Source organism: Ostrea edulis, chromosome 5 (assembly GCF_947568905.1).
Source record: "Ostrea edulis chromosome 5, xbOstEdul1.1, whole genome shotgun sequence".
In the NCBI taxonomy this organism is placed as follows: domain Eukaryota; kingdom Metazoa; phylum Mollusca; class Bivalvia; order Ostreida; family Ostreidae; genus Ostrea; species Ostrea edulis.
Window position 1 is genome coordinate 26,821,792 of NC_079168.1, and position 21,272 is coordinate 26,843,063.

General features: G+C 34.1%; 1 protein-coding gene across 1 annotated transcript; it reads right to left on the bottom strand.

Moving 5' to 3' along the window:
* Positions 1–8,264: 8,264 nt before the first annotated feature.
* On the bottom strand, positions 8,265–14,214 carry LOC130046628 (uncharacterized). Its single transcript, XM_056165576.1, has 6 exons — positions 14,119–14,214; positions 13,738–13,797; positions 10,689–10,742; positions 10,535–10,585; positions 9,440–9,556; positions 8,265–8,415 (listed from the first exon to the last, which is right to left on the bottom strand). The coding sequence occupies exons 1-6, from the start codon at positions 14,177–14,179 to the stop codon at positions 8,372–8,374; spliced, it is 387 nt and encodes a 128-aa protein (XP_056021551.1). The 5' UTR covers positions 14,180–14,214; the 3' UTR covers positions 8,265–8,371.
* Positions 14,215–21,272: the final 7,058 nt, after the last annotated feature.

The window sequence follows — 21,272 nt, forward strand, 5'->3', positions numbered from 1 at the left end:
TCCGTTTACCTGACCAAGATATAGTCTCACGGATGTTGTGACCGGCCGACAGAAGAGCTTACTCCTATGTGTCTCCAGGGGTCCGTGTTTGCCATACTCTCTATTTTTTTTTATTGCTTATAGGAGTTATGAGAATGATCACTGCTCGTTATCTTCACATTTCATCTACATCATATTTTGGAAGATATCAGCAAGTATCACCTACAATTTCTAATCAAAATAATTTATAACCCAAGATTCCATATTGAGAAAAAGATTTTATATGACCCCATCTTAACGTTAGAAGAGTCTATTTCTTCATTACCACTCTCCGAAGATAACGAACAATGATCAATCTCATCACTCCTATATTCAATGCAAAATAGATAGTTCAATATCGTATATGTAGATATATATAACTAATTTAGTATAATAGATAGGTAGAGGTGAGACCAGGTCCCTAGGGGGACATACAAAAAAATCAGCATTATCACATTCTAGCTTATTTAACTAACGATTATGTTACATGAAAGATGAAGATAACAAACAGTGATCAATCTCACAACTCCAATAAGCAATAAAAATACATAGTTGGGCAAACACGGACCCCTTGACCCACCAGATGTGAGAGCAGGTGCCTAGGAGGATTAGGCATCCCTTGTTGACCATGAGCCATATATACCTATCAGGTAAACGAAAATATACGTAGTCAAAATCAGTGTGCCAAACCAGTCTAACAATCGTTGTGAAACACGTCAGACAGCATTAGTCCCACTGTTAGATCGTTATACTGACCGTAGAATTTGCGAAATGCTGACTTCAATCGAGACTGCTGAAACCCCTGTACGATCAACTTGTTTGTCAGTAGCTTGCCTCGATTTAAAACTGACCATACGCAGAATAAGCTCTTGCAAATCGAATCAGTTGGGAGATATAAACACCATATGCAGGTGATAATGGAATATTGCTACATAAATATGGGAAGTTGACGATGGAGAAGATGATATTTCCTCGTTTGTCATAATGTTGAGTTTTCAGTGTGCCGTTAATGTCTACTTTCAATAAAATATCTAAGCATGAAGCAAAAGTAGACGACTCCGTGGTGTCTTTTATTTCGAGCTCACGTGTTTCATACCGATTGTTAAGCCGTTCTTGTCACACTGATTTTGACTGCGGATAACTCCGTTTACCTGATCAGGATATAGGGCTCACGGCGGGTGTGACCAGTCAACAGGGGATGCTTACTCCTCCTAGGCACCTGATCCCACCTCTGGTGTGTCCAGGGGTCCGTGTTTGCCCAACTATCTATTTTGTATTGCTTGTAGGAGTTATGAGATTGATCACTGTTCGTTATCTTCACCTTGCATTGAATCGGCATATGAATGAAAATTGTTATTGCTAATAGACAAAACATTGTTGATATATTTTAATGTCCAATTGAAGGCCACAGGAAACGATTTTTTTTCTTCTCACGAAGTTTTTCAATACTTTTGAATATGTAAGTTATGAAATATTTTGAATATGCGGCGTCGGTTGCCTAGTGAATAGACTGTCAGACTCTCGACCAAAAGCTTGTGGGCTCGAGTTCTGGCCGCAACATGGTCGACGTTCTGTCCTTGAAAAAGACACTTTACATGAATATCCTCACGCCACCCAAGTGTAAAAGGTGTACCTGGCTATAGATAGTGAAAGATATTGTTAGAATGTTAGTGCTCTAGCGCCTGTAATGGGAGCTTCCACAGTATGCTTCCAAGGAAGCTGAGAAAATTCTAGATTGATATAAGGTCTGTATATATACAGATTGTATATTGTATAGATACAATACAATAATGTATTGTAAATCGCGTTGAGCAGCATACGCGGGAAAAGCGCCATATAAAAACCAATCATTATTGTTATTCATTATAATAAATTCTGTTTAGTATGAATATAAAAACAGGTCAGCTAACAAAGGAGCACAATTCATGTTCATGGGAATTGTAACAGACTGTTGAAAGACTTGATCACCAAAGATCACGAAGATACTGTCAGCGAGGAACTCCAGCATAATTTTTATTTCAACTTCAGAGTGCTTTTGTCTAATCTAGAATTTTCTCAGCTTCCTTGGAAGCATATTGTGGAAACTCCCATTACAGGCGCTAGAGCACTAACATTCTAACAATATATTTCACTATCTATAGCCAGGTAGACCGACGCCGCATATTCAAAATATTTCATAACTTACATATTCAAAAGTATTGAAAAACTTCGTGAGAAGAAAAAAATCTTTTATCAGAGTGGTGTTTAACAAAGTAATTTTTTAATAACTGATCACTAGATAGAGTGTATGAATATTTGCGTTTTCCATTTTTGTTGAAGACGCAACTGTCTATAATGTCAGAAAGTGTAGTCTTTAATTTATCGTGAGGAGTGGCGTGTAAAGTGTGAGGAGTGTCGTATAAAGTGTTGAAAAGCTATACGTTTTGATGTTGTTGATTTGAGAAGACTTTTCCGATATCAAGTTTACTAAAAGTTTTTTGGAATATTTTAGAATCCATATTTGATTATCACCACTTATATGTAGTCACAGAGCAAGTTTGAAGATTCTCTTTCACAATTGTTAATATTGATGTGAGAAGCAAAGACTGTGACTTGATAGAACACTTACTGGATCTAGTTCTAGTTATGTATGTCTGTTTAAAGGGGGTTTCATGAAGTTTATATATATATATATATATATATATATATATATATATATATATATAGTCAGCGGGTGTGACCGGTCAACAGGGGATGCTTACTCCTCCTAGGCACCTGATCCCACCTCTGGTGTGTACAGGGGTCCGTGTTTGCCCAACTATCTATTTTGTATTGCTTATAGGAGTTATGAGATTGATCACTGTTCGTTATCTTCACCTTGCACACCCGCCGTGAGCCCCATATCCTGATCATGTAAACGGAGTTATCCGCAGTCAAAATCAGTGTGCCAAGAACGGCTTAACAATCGGTATGAAACACGTCAGACAGCATTTGACCCAATGCGAGGTTGTATTGACGAACTAGATCGTTATATCGACCATAGAATTTGCGAAATGCTGACTTCAATAGAGACTGTTGAAATCCCTGTACCATCAACTTGTTTGTCAGTAGCTTACCTCGATTTAAAAACTGACTATATCCAGAACAAGCTCTTGCATATCGAATCAGTTGAGATATATAAACACCATATGCAGATGATAATGGAATATTGCTACACAAATATGGGAAGTTGACGATGGAGATGCTGAAATCATCCCGTTTGTCATACAGTTGAGTTGTCAGTTTGCCGTTAATGTCTACTTTCAATAAAATATCTAAGTATGAAGCAGAAGAGGACGACTCTGTGGTGTCCTTTATTTCGAGCTCACCGGGATATATCAAATCGACATATGAATGAAAGCTATCATTGTTAATAGACAAAACGTCATCGATATATCTAAAAGTCGAATTGAAGGTCACAGCGAGAGATTTTTTCTTCTCAAGTAGAAGTTTTTGAATAAATTCTGCTTCCTATGAATATAAAAACAGGTCGGCTAACAAAGGAGCACAATTCGTGCCCATGGGAATTTCAACAGACTGTTGGAAGACCTGATCACCAAAGACCATTATTGTCAATGAAGAATTCTAGCATATTTTTTATTTCAACTTCAGAGTACTTGTGCGTGGAATCAGAGTGGTGTTTAACAAAGTAAGTGTTTGAATGACTGGTCACTAGATATGAATATTTCCGTTTTCCGTTTTTGTTGAAGAAACAACTGTCTATGATGTCAAAAAGTCCAGTCTTTAATTCATTGTGAGGAATGGTCGTGTATAGTGTTGAAAAGTCATAGGTTTTAATACTATTGATTTGGCAAAAATTCTGTGATTTCAAGTTTACTAAAAGTTCTTCAGAATTTTTTAGAATCCACATTTGATTAACACCACTTCTGGCATATGTAGTCGCATAGTAAGTTTGATGTTTCTCCTTCACAGCTGTTAACATTTTTGTGAGGAGCAAAGATAGGGGCTTGGTAGAGCACTTACTGGATCCAGCAATGTATCTTTGTTTGTAAGGGTTTTTATGTAGTTTAGGAATCCAGTATAGGTACGGTAACTCATATTCATTCGACCCATTGACTGGAATATTAAATGTGTCTAAAACTGAAGCATGCACTTTTTGAAATCTATGTATTCTAGAGAAATTCTTTATAATATGTCATCCCGAAAAAATCTTCATTGAATAAGCGTTCAGAACTTGTCAATACTTGCCGTCATTCCCGTAAATTTCTATTTACTCAGTCTTGTGTGTAATTATGCTTAGCAATAAGCATCTACCCAGTATGTTTCTGTGTAACATGTACTCAGTCGTGTAGGTGTTTTTCATTAGATGTCATTTTTTTCCTGACGAGTGAGGGGGAGCTATTCCATTACGAAACAGCCTGTAGAGAAATAAATGATATTATGTTATCGAAATCCATCTGGTCATCAATATATATATTTATATAGATAGATAGATAGATAGATACGCAGCAGTAATATATAATTGAACCACAATCATTTTATTTATATATTTCATCAATTTCCAGACAGACATAAAGAGTTGCAATTATGTCACAAAAATGTTATAATGGGAATTTTTTCTTGCAAAGACTTGATATAAAATTGTACAGTAGTCAAATTTGATTAATAATGGATAGAGGGAAATGTATTAACAAACTATCAAACTATGTCAGTGAACGCATGGTTACAAGAAATGAAAGACTTCAGTAGAGAAATAACTGCCTGGATTTCTTTGTTTTAAATAATGAAAGGTAAAGATAACGAACAGTGATCAATCTCATAATGCTGGACATTAAAAGAATAAAAATGAACGTATTTTTAGCTGAGCATATTGACGGTCAATCTAATAAAAAAAATTAGATCTGACAAAGATGATTAGCTTTGTTCATTATTGATACCATTCTCAAGATTCTGTTTTTTTGGTTATGTTTGACAATGTCATGGAGGTAAAACCATCGCAAGTATTGATATAGCATCTCCATTTTAAGTGAAGTTTAAGTTCCTATATGGGAAGAAATCTCTTGTCACTACCTAGTTCGACAATTAGACGCTTTTTATTTATTAAAACTCTCATTGAGGTTGATATTAAAAAGATACTGGAGTTCCTTATTGACAATATCTTCGTAGCATTTGGTGAACAATTCATTTAACAGTCTGATGGAATTTCTATGGAAACGAATTGCGCTCCTTTCACTGCTGGCCTGTTTTTATATTCCTACAAGGTATATTTATTGAGAGTTTTACATGACAAAAAAAAGCTTTTACATCTGAAGACAATATGTCTTACTGTGGCCTTCAACTCGACAATGATGCATTTTCTATTAATTATCTTGTGTGCACGCTTACATTCCAAAGTCACAATTAGCGTCTCGGTACCTAATTATGATATGTACTCTCAGGTGCCAATTTCATCCTATTGACACCTATCTGAACATTGCAGATCAGTCCTTTGTGTTGAGTAAATTTGTGAAATAAAGAAGTTGCCCTGCGTCATTTCTTACCTAATCGACAGGGTACTCATATCCTGGGCAGGATGATGATTGAATGTTTTCATGCACCAACTTAAATGCAAGATCGCGTCAAGATTTCTAAAACACGAAATGATTATGTCACATTTTTTGAATTTCTACCGCATCCCCTCAAATTGCATAACAACACAAATATCATGGACGGCACGTTACATGAAATATTTAGGTAAATTTTTTTCGAAAAGAACAAGGATCATTCGGGAAATAATTAATACAATTGATATATTTACATTCCAATGTTTTTTTTTTTGCAAAGACAAGCTTTGAATTTTTAATGATAGTAGTGGGCAATGACGTCGTAGCGTTGATCTAACCAATTACATTCAAGAAAACTATTCTGATTTTGCGGCTCTTGCAATCATGTTGTAAATTCTTTGAAGGTACGAGTTTGGTTAGTTTGTTCCTGGACACGTAGAATCAGGGTGCAGGGGGATGCTCTATTTGTTACTTTGTAAAACAAATGAAAATGTATTGGATGACTGCCCTCTACCACGCATCATTTATGTATAGCTGTAGCAATGAAAGGGAAGAATATAAGCTTCAAAGTCAGGAGTATATACCCTTTTGCGAAATATGTACATAAATAGCAAAAATATTCCCCCTCCCCCAATGATATAAGAAATGAAAAAATGGAATTTTTAAGGCACTTAAAGAAAAAGACTCTAACCTCAACACCCGCTCCTGCCCCTGCTGTTGAAGACAATGAAGACTGGCAATTTTTAAACATTTCTTTTTTATTTTTATCATTTTGCTTGTCATGCATTTTTTAGAAGCCAACTTCATACATGTATTGTTTTGTATTTCAGTTGCCTTCCCCTTCCCTTTAAAACACGAAAATACGTATCTGGGGCCCGTTTTACAAAACAACTTACGACAAAGTCGTAAGTGCAAGGTGAAGATAACGAACAGCGGGCGTGACCGGTCAACAGGGGATGCTTACTCCTCCTAGGCACCTGATCCCACCTCTGGTGTGTCAGGAGTCCGTGTTTCTCCAACTATCTATTTTGTATTGCTTATAGGAGTTATGAGATTGATCACTGATCGTTATCTTCACCTTGCATAAACACCATATGCCGGTGATAATGGAACATTGCTACATAAATATGGGAAGTTGACGATGGAGAAGCTGAAATCATCCCGTTTGTCATACAGTGGAGTTGTCAGTTTGCTGTTAATGTCTACTTTCAATAAAATATCTAAGTATGAAGCAGAAGTTGACAACTCTGTGGTGTCCTTTATTTCGATCTCACAGGGATATATCAAATCGATATATGAATTAAATCTATTATTATTGATAGAGAAAACGTCATCGATATATCTAAATGTCGCATTGAAGGCCGCAGCGAGAGATTTTTTCTTCTTAGATTGTATTACACTGTTATTACTTTGAGTGAATGAAGGAAAAGTTTTCTGTGGCTTAATTGTCAACATTGTAAAAAAGATATTTTGAATTTGGAGTGAATGATCTTACAATAAACTATAACATTCCAGTATGTAAATTTGGTCGTAAGTCGTAACTTTTTTTGTAAATCGCACCCGTGGATTGTTTATCCAAATTGAGAATTTTTCTTTCTTATATAGATGTGAATGAATTGGAAATGTGTTTTACCTGTGCATGGCATTCACGGACCTAGCAAAGATAGTCTTTTTTCTTGTGTAAACGTCTACCATGACACAAAAACTCCGTTTTGACTTTAGATGCGACAGAACCATGACTTAAATTGCATTCACCAGACGTTTAATGAATTAATTATTACATCAAATAGATAAATATTTTTGATATCATAGAATGTTGCGTCTTCAACTAAAATGTAAAAAGAAAATATTGATATCTAGTGATCAGTCATTCAAACAAATTACCTTGGTAAACACCATTCGGATTTAGGCCAAATACACTGAAGTTGATATAAAAAAGATGCTGGAATTCCTTATTGATAATATATTTGTAGTCTTTAGTAATCAGATCTTCCAACTGTTTATTGGAATATCCATGGGCAGGAATTGTGCTCCTTTTATTTTCTTACGACACAAAATTTATTCAAAAGCTTCTACAGGAGAAAAACATTCTCGCTGTGGCCTTCAACTTGACATATAGATATGTCGATGACGTTTTATCTTTCAAAAATAATCATTTTCATTCATATGTCTTTTGAATAAATTCTGCCTGGTAAGAATAGAAAGAACAGTTCAGCCAATAAAGGAGCATGCGATTTGATAACAAAGTTCCCATGCCTACCCAATTGTGTATATGCGACGTTTTATTTTAATCTGATTAGTCTTTTCAAAAGTGGCTATAACTGGATATGATTCTTGGAACCAAGGAAGAAAAGGTGGTTTTAAGGTATTTTGTTGGAAACTGTGTTAAAGGATTTGAGAAGTCTGCTGGAATCCCGATTTCGTGTACATCTGAAGAAAGTTTGGTTTTTAAATTCTCTCTTAAAAATCATAAGGTACAGCGGTAGGAAGTGTTTACACACATTCGCGTTTCTTTAGTGCACATTCACTTTTTATTCGTACCTGGAATCCTGTGGTAAAGGTGGAGACGCGTGTGAGATTTGAGGCGGTACATGGGAACATACGACTGCTCTGGAGAGCAATGAAGCTTATGGACTTTTTGTTTTCCACACTGATAGCTGAAACCTAGGAAATGATTATCTCTATTGAAAGTTTTTTCCATTGTGTAGAAGGAAAAAAATGCCATTACTAAAGATTTTTTTTATTTGGTATGATTTGTTGTGCATCCATTTTAGGCATCTTCATTCTAATATTCATCCTCACGCATTGTCGTCATCGTTCCTACCAATGTCTCATCTCCCAAACAAATCCTTGACAGACTGTGCGATACCTAAACCTGCATATAGTAAATACATCTTTCTATATTGAGATCAGTGAAAATAGTAGAGGTCTACATCAGAAAACAAAATTGTACTTACATACGATTGTTAAGTTCTGGTATTGATATGCAGCAGTGATACTTCAAGTATTTCAATAGAACTAGATAACAATGACTTGTGTCCTTGTCTTACTTGGATAAATGCAAAACAATTGAAAGCAGCGCATTTATAGAGTCAGTAATCACCAAAAATGATAAATATCAGCGATTCAAAATGTAAACGGTGATCATTAATTGTATGACGTGGAAATTCTACCTGATAGAAAACACGTGTCATTTCACATCAAGTTTTGAAAACAACGGTTGATGACGCAATCTTGCACCAAACACTTTCGGATTTCAAACATTTCGGCTGAGCATCACTGAAGAGACATTATTTGTCGAAATGCGCATCTGGTGCATCAAAATTGGTACCGTGTAAGTTTTACCAAACACTTTCAGAAATCGTATAATTCAGTGAAAAGAGCCTATACATATATGTATTTCATAAAAAAAAATATCTGACTTTTCCACACATTGATCAAAGGTTAACGGACAAACATGAAACCATTCCCTCATATTGGAGTGAATGATTGATAAATTGTTCTTGAAGAGATGCCTGAATAAATGAATAGATAAATGGCTCACGAGCGTTATCTCTGACCACAGCACCCCATAATGAGGAAATGGAACTAGAAACAGTTCCTGTTGGTGCAGAAGGGACCTTTTCTCTTACTTGAACATACGCATATATACTTATTTGTTATCAAACCAGATCGATGTAACAATGAATAACACATAATATGTACCAAAACGGAGATGGGAAACGAAAGCCAATCTGCTCCAAGAGAAAAGTTGTAAGTACTAAGTGAATATATGTAACAATAAATAAAATGCATTTGTATTTCATACAAAATAAAATGCACTTTTTTTAAGGTACACATGAACATGAAAACATATTCACATACTCATAGGCCATTATCAGGTGAAGCTTTGTAGTTACCTTGTCCTACTCTCTCCATAACACGGCCGACACTGACTCTCCTTCTACGTCGTGACCTCCTGCGGCCCCCTTTTCTCCTACGTCGGCCCCAACGTTTTTGTATGTCATGTGTTTCATCTGATGAATAATTCACAATTTTTATTGATCTTTTCAATCAATGATCAAAAGAAGTTAGTGATTGTTTAGTGTTCTATAATAACATAATCATAATGAGATGTTGATTCCTCAGTCTACTACGCTAATATACTTATAATGACAGATTCGTCTGTCTTCTACACTAATATAATTATAATGAAAGAGAGAGTATTTTACACTACTATAACTACAATGAGATAGCGAGTGTTCAGTATTCTTTAATGATATAATTATAATGAGATACTGATTGTTCAGTATTCTACATTAATTTAGTTATAAAAAGATAAAGTAATCTACACGAAAATAACAAAATGATATACTGATTATTCTGTAATCTACACGAATATATTGAAATAAAGTAGTCTACATTAATATATTTATAATGTGAGAAAATATTCTACAATAATATATTTATATTGAGATATAGATTGTTCAGTATTCTACACTAATATGATTGAAAACTTCAACAAAGTGACAGAATACTGTAAACGTATTATATTTGGCGTGTACGATATTTGGCGGAAATCGTTTTTTCAACAAGTTAGCGTAGATTTCATTTAGCGCATTCTCGAATTACTTTAAACATCTATATTTACGGATGGCATTTAGCGATGTACTTGATTTAGCGGAAGCTGCGTTCCGCCAAAGGCGCTAAATAGAATACACAGCCAAATGTTATGCATTTACAGTATATGTTGTAAAATATAGTACGCATTTTATGATGGCTGCAAATTCAATAGAAATGAAGAAATGTAAGAAAAAATCTCATATTTGAACATGACTGATTAACCGCAAGGTTTCACGCCAGTATGTGTTTTATGAAATGTTAACTAGCATCCATCAACTTTCCTTAAACTTCACAGTTCCTGCTGTCATGTTATATGTTTTCAAAATGAAATATCTATTCAAACAGGTAATCTCAAATAAAACATTGATGCTAAAATGATTTCAAACACTTACCCTCATTTGATAGCGCTGAATCGCCCACTGCACGTTCAGACTCTATCATATCTAAGAGAAATGTGAAAAAAAGTTTTAATTATTCTTCGTAACATACCATCTAAGAGATAATTTTATCTGCAATACATACAAAATCATCTAGGCACTATACTACCTGCAATTGCACTATCTATATCTCGCCTGGTTCGAATCAGCTCATGCTTCCCATCTGAAAAAAGATTTATAATTATGAGGCGAGTTTTACTATTTGTTTTCAGAAATTGGGACTTTAAATTTTCATACCGTTGGGTTATCTACGATAGCACCATCTAATTCTACTGTTTTTATTGAAATGTAACAATTACTGGATTTGAATGAAACTTTTTGATGGAAAAGTGAGATTATTATATCGAACTATTTTCTAAATCTATTTTAATCGCCTTTTATATATACCCAGTAAACATTGAAACATTTGTTTATAGAATTTGATATAAAAATTGGATGCATGGGTTGTTATTACAAACGACACATCAAAACAAAACTATGTACAATCTATCCGTATGAGGTTAGTAATCCAGAAGTGATAAAAGAATCAGATAGGTTACATGAGGACTATGTTTTGGTTCCAGTTGACAAAGCTTTTAACAAAGTTGTCTTTGTTTGAAAGGATCGTTATTACAATTGTATTTTAAACGGACTTGGCATTAATTCTACTTTTGAGAATCGTACTTATACCCCAACTGCATTTTAAAAGGATGAAATTCTTCAAAACCATGCTTCAGTTTTGAACACATTTAATATCCCAGTCAATGGGTCGTATGAATATGAGTTACCGTACCTATACTGCATTCCTACAATTCATGAAAATCCTTACAAATAAAGATACATTGTTGGATCCAGTAAATGGTATACCACGAATCTATATTTGCTCCTCACGAAAATATCAACACCCGTGAAAAAGAAAGTTGAAACGTACTGTGCGACTACAAATGCCAGAAATGGTGGTAATCAAATGTGGACGCTAAACAATTCTTTTCTCAAATCAACAACATCAAAACGTATGACTTTTAAACACATTGCACGACCATTCCTCATGAAATAATAACTACACTTTTTAATGAAAGCTGGAGATGACGAACAGTGATCAATCTCATAACTTTTATAATGTAAAACTTATACGGTACCAATTTTGATGCACCAGATGTGCATTTCGACAAATAATGTGTCTTCAGTGATGCTCAACCGAAATTTTGAAATCCGAAATAATAGTAAACGTGTACGCCCTAAGAGCTATAAGCAATACAAAATAGAGCATTGGGGTAACAAATGCCACTGGACATACCAGATGTGGGATCAGATGTCGCGGGGGATTAAGCATCCCCTGTCGACCAGCCACACCCACTGTGGGCCCTATATCTTGATCAGGTAAACAAAGTTATCCTAAGTCAAAATGAATGTGCCAAGAACGCCCAAACAATTGGTATGACATTTTAAAGATATGACATTATAGACAGTTGCTTATTGAAAGATAAAGATAACGAAAAGTTATCAATCTCATAACACCTGTAAACAATGCAAAACAGAAAGTTGGGCAACCACGGACCCCTGCATATACCAGAGCTGAGATCAGATGCCTCGGAGGATTAAATATCCATTGTCGACCGATCACACCCGCTTTGAGTCCTGTATCTTATCAGGTCAACGGACTTATCTGTAGTCAAAATCAGTGTGCCAAGAACGGCATAGAAATCACCATAAAATACGTCGGTCAGCATTAGACCCAATGATAGGTTGTATTGGCAAATGAGATTGTTATAACGACCATAGAATTTGCAAAATGCTGACTTTAAACGAGACTGTCGGAACCCTTGCACCATCAAATTGTTTGTCATTCTTATTTGTAAAACCTGGTTATTTGCAGAACACGCCTGTATGTATCGAATCAGTTGAGAGATATAAACACCATGTGCAGGTGATAATGGGTTATAGGTGCCTAACTATGGAAAGTAGACGATGGAGAAGCTGAAGCCATCCCGTTTATCATAAATTTGAATTGTTCATTTCCCGTTAATATCTATTTTAAATCAAATATCTAAGTATGAAACCGAAGTGGATGACTCTGTGGTTTCATTTATTTCCAGCTCACAAGAATATATCGAATTTACATATGAATGAATATTAACATCTTTAATACGTAAAACGTTATCGGTAAATCTAAATGTCGCATTGAAGACCACAGCAAGGGATTTTTTTCTCAAGTAGAAGTTATTGAATAAATTCTGCTTGATATAAATATAAAAACAGGTCAGCTAGCAAATGAGCACAATTCGTGCCCATAGGTATTTCAACAGACTTTAGGAAGACCTGATCACCAAAGACTACGAAGACATTGTCAATGAGGAATTCATTTCAATTTCAAAGTATTTGTGCGTGAATCAGAGTAGTTATTAACAAAGTAATTTTTTAGATGAGTAATCAATAGATATAAACATTTGCGTTTTCCATTTTTGTTGATGAAGAAGACTACTGACAAACAAGTTGATGGTGCAGGACTTCCAACAGTTTCGTTTAAAGTCAGCATACCGCAAATTCTATGGTCGTTATAGCAATCTAGTTTGCAAATACAACCGAACATTGATTTACATGCAAGTGATAATGGAATATTTCCATATAGATATGAAAGACCAGCTTTGTTAATTTCAAGCTACATTACTATTGAAATGTAAAGATAACGAACAGTGATCAATTTTATAACTCCTACAGGCATTACAAAATACAGAGTCGGGCAAACACGGACCCTTGGATATACCAGGAGTGTGATCATGTGCCTAGTAGGAGTAAGCACCTCGATCAACCTGTTGTATTAGTAAACTATGTCGTTATAACGGCCATATAATTTGTGAAATACTAAGTTTAAGCGGGAGTGTTGAAATCAATGTAACATCAGTTTGTTTCTCACTAGTCTGCCTCAATGCAATAACTGATCATATGGAAAACAAGCTCTAGGGTATTCAATAAGGCTGTACAAATATGGAACCTTAGATATACTAAAAGTGGGATCGGGAATCTAGGAGGAATAAACATCCATTTTGAATCGGCAACACCCAGCGTGAGGCGTATAGCTCCATTGGGTAAAAACGTGTAGTCCGCAGTAAATAACAGTGATTAAAAACGGAATTAGATATATAATGCTATTAATTTCATAAGCAGATGAAGTTACTCACCGAGGTCTGAGGAACTTTCGACATGATGATTACTTTCGTCAATGCTCCTGCTGGATGATTCTGAAATTATAAGTTTTGTGAGTCACAACTTTCAATAAATATAAATGAAAATAACACGATAGATATTACAGTTGCACATATAGATACTGTACATTTTTTATTTTACGCGAGCATTTATCATCGCGAAATCACTCATGGACATCAAATCGCGAGAAAATAAATACGCGAGTCTTCTGTTGATTATTTTTTTTGCATGTATTTTAGCAATATGAAAAAAAAGCGTCAAATATTTTTCGCAAGTGATGTTTCTCGCAAAACTACGTGATAATAAATTCCTCGCGTATAATTAGAAATTTACAGTAAAGATAGGTTGATATTTACTTTGCAGAAAAATACCAATTAGTGGTATTGCGAACAGCAGTAATACCCTCATAGGAACCATATTGAATATCCGTCCCTGCGAGTCTCAATTATATCGAGAGACAATACCATGTCTTTATATACACTGTAACAAACGGAAGTTTTAGAAAACAAATACGTAAATGAAATTATCCCTTTAATCACACCTGTCAAATTGACGGTTTTCGAACAAATACGTATGCCAAATTACCCATTCCGTACTATTATTTATAATGTTTGAACAAGCTATTCTGTTTGGTTATTGTAAAACACATCAAATTTTCAGGACGTTGATTTGTTTTATATGGGGTTTTCTTATAAGGTCTAAGCACCTTCTACAAGCTGTCGGTCGGGTTTTTACTTGGTGTATTTGATGTTTCCGTTTACTTTCTGCTAAAATACTTTTAAATTTATAATCCTAACGAAACAGTCGTAGTTATTTTGCATAATATGATATTTACACAAGTAGAGACTGTAATTCAGCTTCTCATCATGGTAATCAAAATAGCTTAACTCAACGGCATAGGTTGTGAATATACAATTTCACAAGAAAAGTTTCCATAAGAAATATCCATTAGTAACCGTCGCATCGAATCGTCCGCCAGCATTTTAAGCATCCTAAACAGTTTCCAAGGACAGAGAAGGAAATTGTGATACACCATTTTTATTTTTTAAAAATGTCGGAACAGAGGAAACAATTATAAATACCCCTGTATGAAGAAAGCATGAATACTATCGGTATGTAGGAATACTTTTGTAGTTTTCAAAGATTATAAATACATTCAAACTTGTACATGGACTAGATCCTGTATGGTCATTTTAAGTGCATCATAATAAGAACCTTTAATCGATATCTAGATTTACAGCTGTTTAGGAAGTTAACTGGGATTCCTTGATTGAGCTAAAAGGAAATCCCAGTGTCTTCGACACATGCTTTATACTTAGCCACAGCAAGATATTTTGTCTTCCCATGAAGACACATTTAAATACATTCTGCCTAATAAGAATCTTGTAACTCTTATAATGTAAAACTTATATATACGGTACCAATTGTGATGCACCAGATGCGCATTTCGACAAATAATGTCTGTTATAAGGAATACAAAATGGAGAGTTGGACAAACACGGGCCCTTGGATTTACCAGAGGTGAATATATAAATAGATATAAATAGATATCCTATTGAATATGTATTCTAACGAAAAACAAATTCAACTGTAAAAGAAACGGAATGGCATTCCATCGTGGAATTCCAATATTCTTGTAGTAATGTTTCTTATCGCCAGGATATGGTGATCATGTCTCTCAATTGCTTTAAGAGCCATTCTCTGTAAGCATCAATATTTTCAATATAGGGATGGATAGGTGCCCTTGCCAATTTTACTGAAATCTGGTATATAGTGATTATTTGATACCCTATCATAGAATTTGGCACAAAAAATTGTAATTAAGGTACTGTTGTTGCCATAGTAACAAGTACACATTGACAATAGCTCCCATGGTGCTTAGAAATGCTCGATTTGGCCTGTTTCTAATTAAATATAAATAAATTAAATTGACTGGTGTGCAAATTTCTCTATTGCTTGCTTAAAGATTAGGTTAATCATAAAAAATACATAATAAAAAAATCAATAAATCAATATTGGATTACCTGTTGTTTCCTTAGATGAAAAATCAATGTCATTTTTCAATTTGTCAATTTTGTCATTTTGACTATTTTTGAAAAACACCAATTTTAAGCCATTTTATGACTTCATTTACAAGAAACACGACAACATATCCTTGAAAGTTATATATGATTTAATTCATCTCTTAAAATTACCAACAAACTATGTCTTATTTTGCTAATAAAAAATATATAGCTTCAAAAATTGGTTGCCAAGGGAATATAACAAATCTCATGATCTGAATATATGAGTAATGTTTGAATATCTTATCAATGTGATATCCCTAATGTATTAAATTTGGCATAAACAATGATACATGTATATTATGCATCCTCATGTTATGAAATATTTTAGTTGTCATAGCAACCATATTTCAATATTTGAAAACAGAGTTATAATAAGTGAAGTAGTGTATTAGAGAGCATTACAGGTCTGCTTAATACCATGTTATAGTGTAAACTATCTCATTGTCATATTATATTTGAACAAATAAATGTATTATGTACAAATGACTGCTTAGATTAGCTTAGCTATGTCAATGATAAATAATTGTGTTACCATAACAACCATTATATAAGATATATGATTCCTTTTAGCTTTGAAGAAAAATGCTAACTATAAAACTGATTTGTTTCAGGAAGCAGAAACATGAAAACCTATTGTTATGTGAAAGTGTTGTCATAATCTAAATAATTGTTATAAAGTACAACATTTTATAATTTCCATGGATTAGTCATAAGTTGATGAAGAAAACATCTATAAAATCTTGAAATCAAAAGACAGTGGTAAAAGATTATACTTATAATAAAAATGAAATTTTATAAATGTGTTTGAATTACTTTGTATCCAATGTATTTTTGGTTATTCACAAGATAAGATTACTAGATATTTATGTTTATAGGTATTTCCTGTAAAAGCATTATGTAACTCTGTTTAATCATTTAGATTTGATTATTATAATAAAGGGGGGAATATGAAGAAAAATATGTTACTATGGAAATAAAAGGGCCAGCAACCATAATCATTGAAAACAATTCTATGTACTTCAGTAGCTTGATTCTATGATATCATAACTTTGTGTTTGTATTCATAGGCTGGCTAAAATATCCTAATTAAGAAATAATGCAATATGTAGTTTACCTGCTATAGAAAACTACTTCCTTGGAAACTTGATGTTGGTTAATTAGATCTCTTTCCATTTGCATTAACAACAAGTATGTTACATCCTTATACTAATTTGAGTAAGTTTTGACTAGAGATAGTCCAAAAGTCCTGTTATAAAAATGTTGGTAATCGAACTGTTTTGTCTCCATGTAAACATTAAATAGGAACTGTAGCAGCTACATGTAACGTTAGTATAACAATGAATAGGTATGCATGCTTTTCCAACATTTTGTAAGCCCTGATTTTCACAACCCTTTGATTTTATTTCTTTCGTTCTCTATTAATCCAACTTTAGTGAAAAAACCCTGACTATGGATGGTCTTTTGGCTGGTGTCAGTACTCCTTCCAGAAGAACATAAGTGCACTTTTCTAATTTGTAGCAAATAATTTCCTTCATTTCCATGAATATTGCATTATTTGATGTTGGCATTAAAAAGATGATTCACGATGCAATAATGAAAATTGATGCCTAACAATATTTCCAACATATCCATTGTTTATAACAACACAATTTTCAAGTATGTGAATTGCTGTTATTAAAAACAGTTTAAGGTTGTGTATCAAAATTATAAAATGGGTTTATGTACCATAGGTCAATGACTTATAAGATGCAGGCATTACAAAGATATTGCCCACCTACCTATTCGCGGTGTTGGTGTTATGTTGTTTTTAAAAGCAAATTTTGTGTCCATTTTGATAATATCAAGAATACGAATTTAAAGTTGTTCTGTTTCTGTCAGACCTATCCTGATTGCTTTCTATTAAATTAAAAATTGTACATTTTAAATTGCAGACTGTGAAGCCCTCAGTCTGTGCAGGAAATGAATCAAACAATCTTTAATTATATGTTCAAGATTTATCTAAAACTTAGTTTGTAAACAATGACTAACACAATATTTGTTTTTGCATTGATCAGTATTTAATCAGTAAACTGCATGTACAGTTGCATTATTCAGTTGCGTTGAGTTCCTTCCAAGAAAGGTGATGAGAAATAATAATAATAAAAAAGTCCATCAAATATTCTCCAACAGTCTCAATATTTATGATTTTCTCAATGGACACATTCCAGCAGATAAGTCTTTAAACGAGTTACAGCCATGATGGATCCACTTGAATTTTAATGACACACATTTGTGTTGTCATATGATCCTTATACATTCCTCACCGAAAACATTTCTGTCTTAATTTTAATTTAGAACATCCAATCTTGAATCCGCATGCCTGACAGTCAGAACTAAAAATATATAGATATATTAAGAATAATAAATGTTTCTTGCTGATTAATACATTTATGATAGCAGAATGATCAATTGTAGACTTCAAAATGAATTTGAATTGACAGACTTACCAATATATTGGCATTTCGGATTTCAAACATTTCGGTTGAGCATCACTGAAGAGACATTATTTGTCGAAATGCGCAACTGGTGCATCAAAATTGGTACCGTATAAGTTTTACATTATGACCGCTGGGTAGAGGCCTCTGCTGGTGGAAACTTAATCCCCGAGGGTCTCTACAGCCCAGTAGCTAAGTACTTCATTATTAACTTGAAAATACGATTGTATATTTAATTGCTGTGGTATGATTTAGAAATTAATTTCCAAATTAAAGACTATCTCCCTCATGCATAGCTCTTATCCCTACACGAATTTGACTTCACTTTTTGGCACCCTTTTTTCCCTAACATAGCTCTTACAAGTTTATTGTCATTTCGGATTATTATACATTGAAGAGACATTATTTTTCTAGATGTGCATCTGGTGCATCAAAATTGATACCATTTAAGTTTTATATTTATGAATGGTCACAAACATTAAAGCTAATGTGATAAAACTTTAATCACAAACACCTATCGGCACAGGCATTTCTTCTTTACGATTTTGCTAGAAGGTTATGTTCAACGGTGAATTGCATATATAGTTGTTTACTGTCTAATTATTTTACAACTATGGCAAAATGAATAACAATAAACTACTCACGGATCTGAACTGTTATGACAATGACATTGGACGCATTTAATGTCAGTTGTGCATTTCTCTTTTGGCTAAATTTCTTAGAAGTGTTTGCATACAAGTTATCCCAATTGTAAACACGATCACTGCGTAAATGATACGTCATCATTGAAAGCTATCCATCAAACGCATAACGATCTGCGACAAACACTTAAGTGTAAAATGAATTGTTTAGTTTCTTTAAAGACTTGAACCAGCAGAAAATATCCGAAACACCCTTCACTGTGACTGTAAGTTCGCAGATGTCTACTTTCACTTCGCAAAAGGGATGTAACTTGTCTTGATCAGTATACTTGGATAAGCATTGCAGTCAAGAGTCGAGGTGATCCAGAGTTTGGAAAAAACCCGCATATTTTCACAATAGCGCAAGATGAAAGGTGAAGATAACGAAGTGATCAATCTCATAACTTCTACAAGCAATACAAAATAGATAGTTCGGGAAACACGAACCCCTGGACACACCAGAGGTGGGATCAGGTGCCTAGGAGGAGTAAGCAAATTTATTTATTTTCTTAAATGAAATAAAACATACCATTATACGTTATAATTTTATGATATATAATTCTAGTAGATACGATATACATTTATCAAGGTAAAAAAAAACCCACCTGTTGTTGTGTTTCTGCATAATATTGAAATAATTTTCTTTTATTTTCAGCGGATAACTCCATTTACCTGATCAGGATATAGGGCTCACGGAGGGTGTGACCAGTCGACAGGGGATGCTTACTCCTCCTAGGCACCTGATCCCACCTTTGGCGTGCCCAGGGGTCCGTGTTTGGCCAACTATCTATTTTGTATTGCTTATAGGAGTTATGAGATTGATCACTGATCGTTATCTTCACATTTCCTTTGGCCCTTAGGTAACGTTAAATTGACCTTTGACGGATTCTTTACATGACACTTGCAGATGTGCTTCGATTACACGGACTTTTAAGATATCCATTTCCCTCTCAATCTATATATATTGCTTCAGGTTTGATCTTAATTTGTACATAGTTGGTACATTTACGTGTGTGTTAGTTATTCACGTATATGCATATATGCCTACTAGGTCACTATTTACACATTAAGACCTAATCACATCTGTGTACATGGTAACCTCGCTTTTGACGATTCCATAATTTAAATACCATATTATCTTCCAATTTTATTTTATGACGGGGGCGGGGGCGAGAGGTAATCGGTAGAATTGCTACATGTACACAAGTGCATACAAGTATCATTATTACAACTGAACTTGGCATTAATTCCACTTTTGGTAATCGTATATACGCATCAACTGCCCATTCAAAATATGAAATTCTTGAAAACGATGCTTCAGTTTTAGAAACATATGACATCCCAGTCAATGGGTCAGATGAATATGTGTTACGGTACCTATACAGGGTTAAAAAACTTTATGAAAACCCTTAGAAAGAAAAATACATCGCTAGATCTAGTATTGTTTTACAAAGGCCCTGAAAATATTAACAGGTGGAAAGGAAAAAGTTCAAACTTATTGTGCAACTACATTTGCCAGAAGCGGTGTAAATCAAACGTGGGTTCTAAACTCTAAAGGACTTTTAGTAAATTTGAAATTGCAAACCTTTTTTCAAATCGACATCAAAACGTTTGAATTTTTAACAGTTTACACGACCATTCCTCGCGAAAAAGTAAAGACAAGATTTTTTAACACCATTGCCAGTTGCCTCTTTAACACAAATGGAAATCAGAAATATACATAAATATATAGTGATTCAATAATCGAAAAAAAACACAACAACAATACTTTGTCAACAATACTCTGATTCCACGTGCAAGTACCATGACGTTGCAATAAACATATGCTGGAGTTCGTCACTGACAATATATTCATAGTCTATGGTGATCAGGTCTTCCAACAGTCTGTTAGCATTCCCATGGGCACACATTGTGCTCCTTTATTTCCTGACCTGTTTTTATATTCTTATGCAGCAGAATTTATTAAAAAAAACTTCTACGTAAGAAAAAAAATGTTGGCATGGCCTTCAATTCGACATTTTGATATATTAACGATGTATTATATATTAATAATAACAATTTTCGTTTATAGGTCGATTCGAAATATCGCTGTAAACTCGAAATAAAAGACATCACAAAGTCGTCAACGTCTGCTTCATACTTATATATTTCATTGAAAGTAGATATAAACTGCAAACAAATAAACAATGCAACTGTTTGACAGACGTCGGGATTTCAGCTTCTCCATTGTCAACTTCCTGCATTTGTGTAGCAATATTTCATTATCACTTGGTGTTTATATCTCTCATGA

Coding starts and splice junctions, on each gene's coding strand:
- LOC130046628 (XM_056165576.1), bottom strand. CDS start 14,179: ATGGTTCCTATGAGGGTATTACTGCTGTTCGCAATACCACTAATTGGT. Junction 9,557..10,534: donor TTCAGCGCTATCAAATGAGG/GTAAGTGTTTGA, acceptor ATTATTCATCAG/ATGAAACACATGACATACAA. Junction 8,416..9,439: donor TATGGAGAGAGTAGGACAAG/GTAACTACAAAG, acceptor TACTATATGCAG/GTTTAGGTATCGCACAGTCT.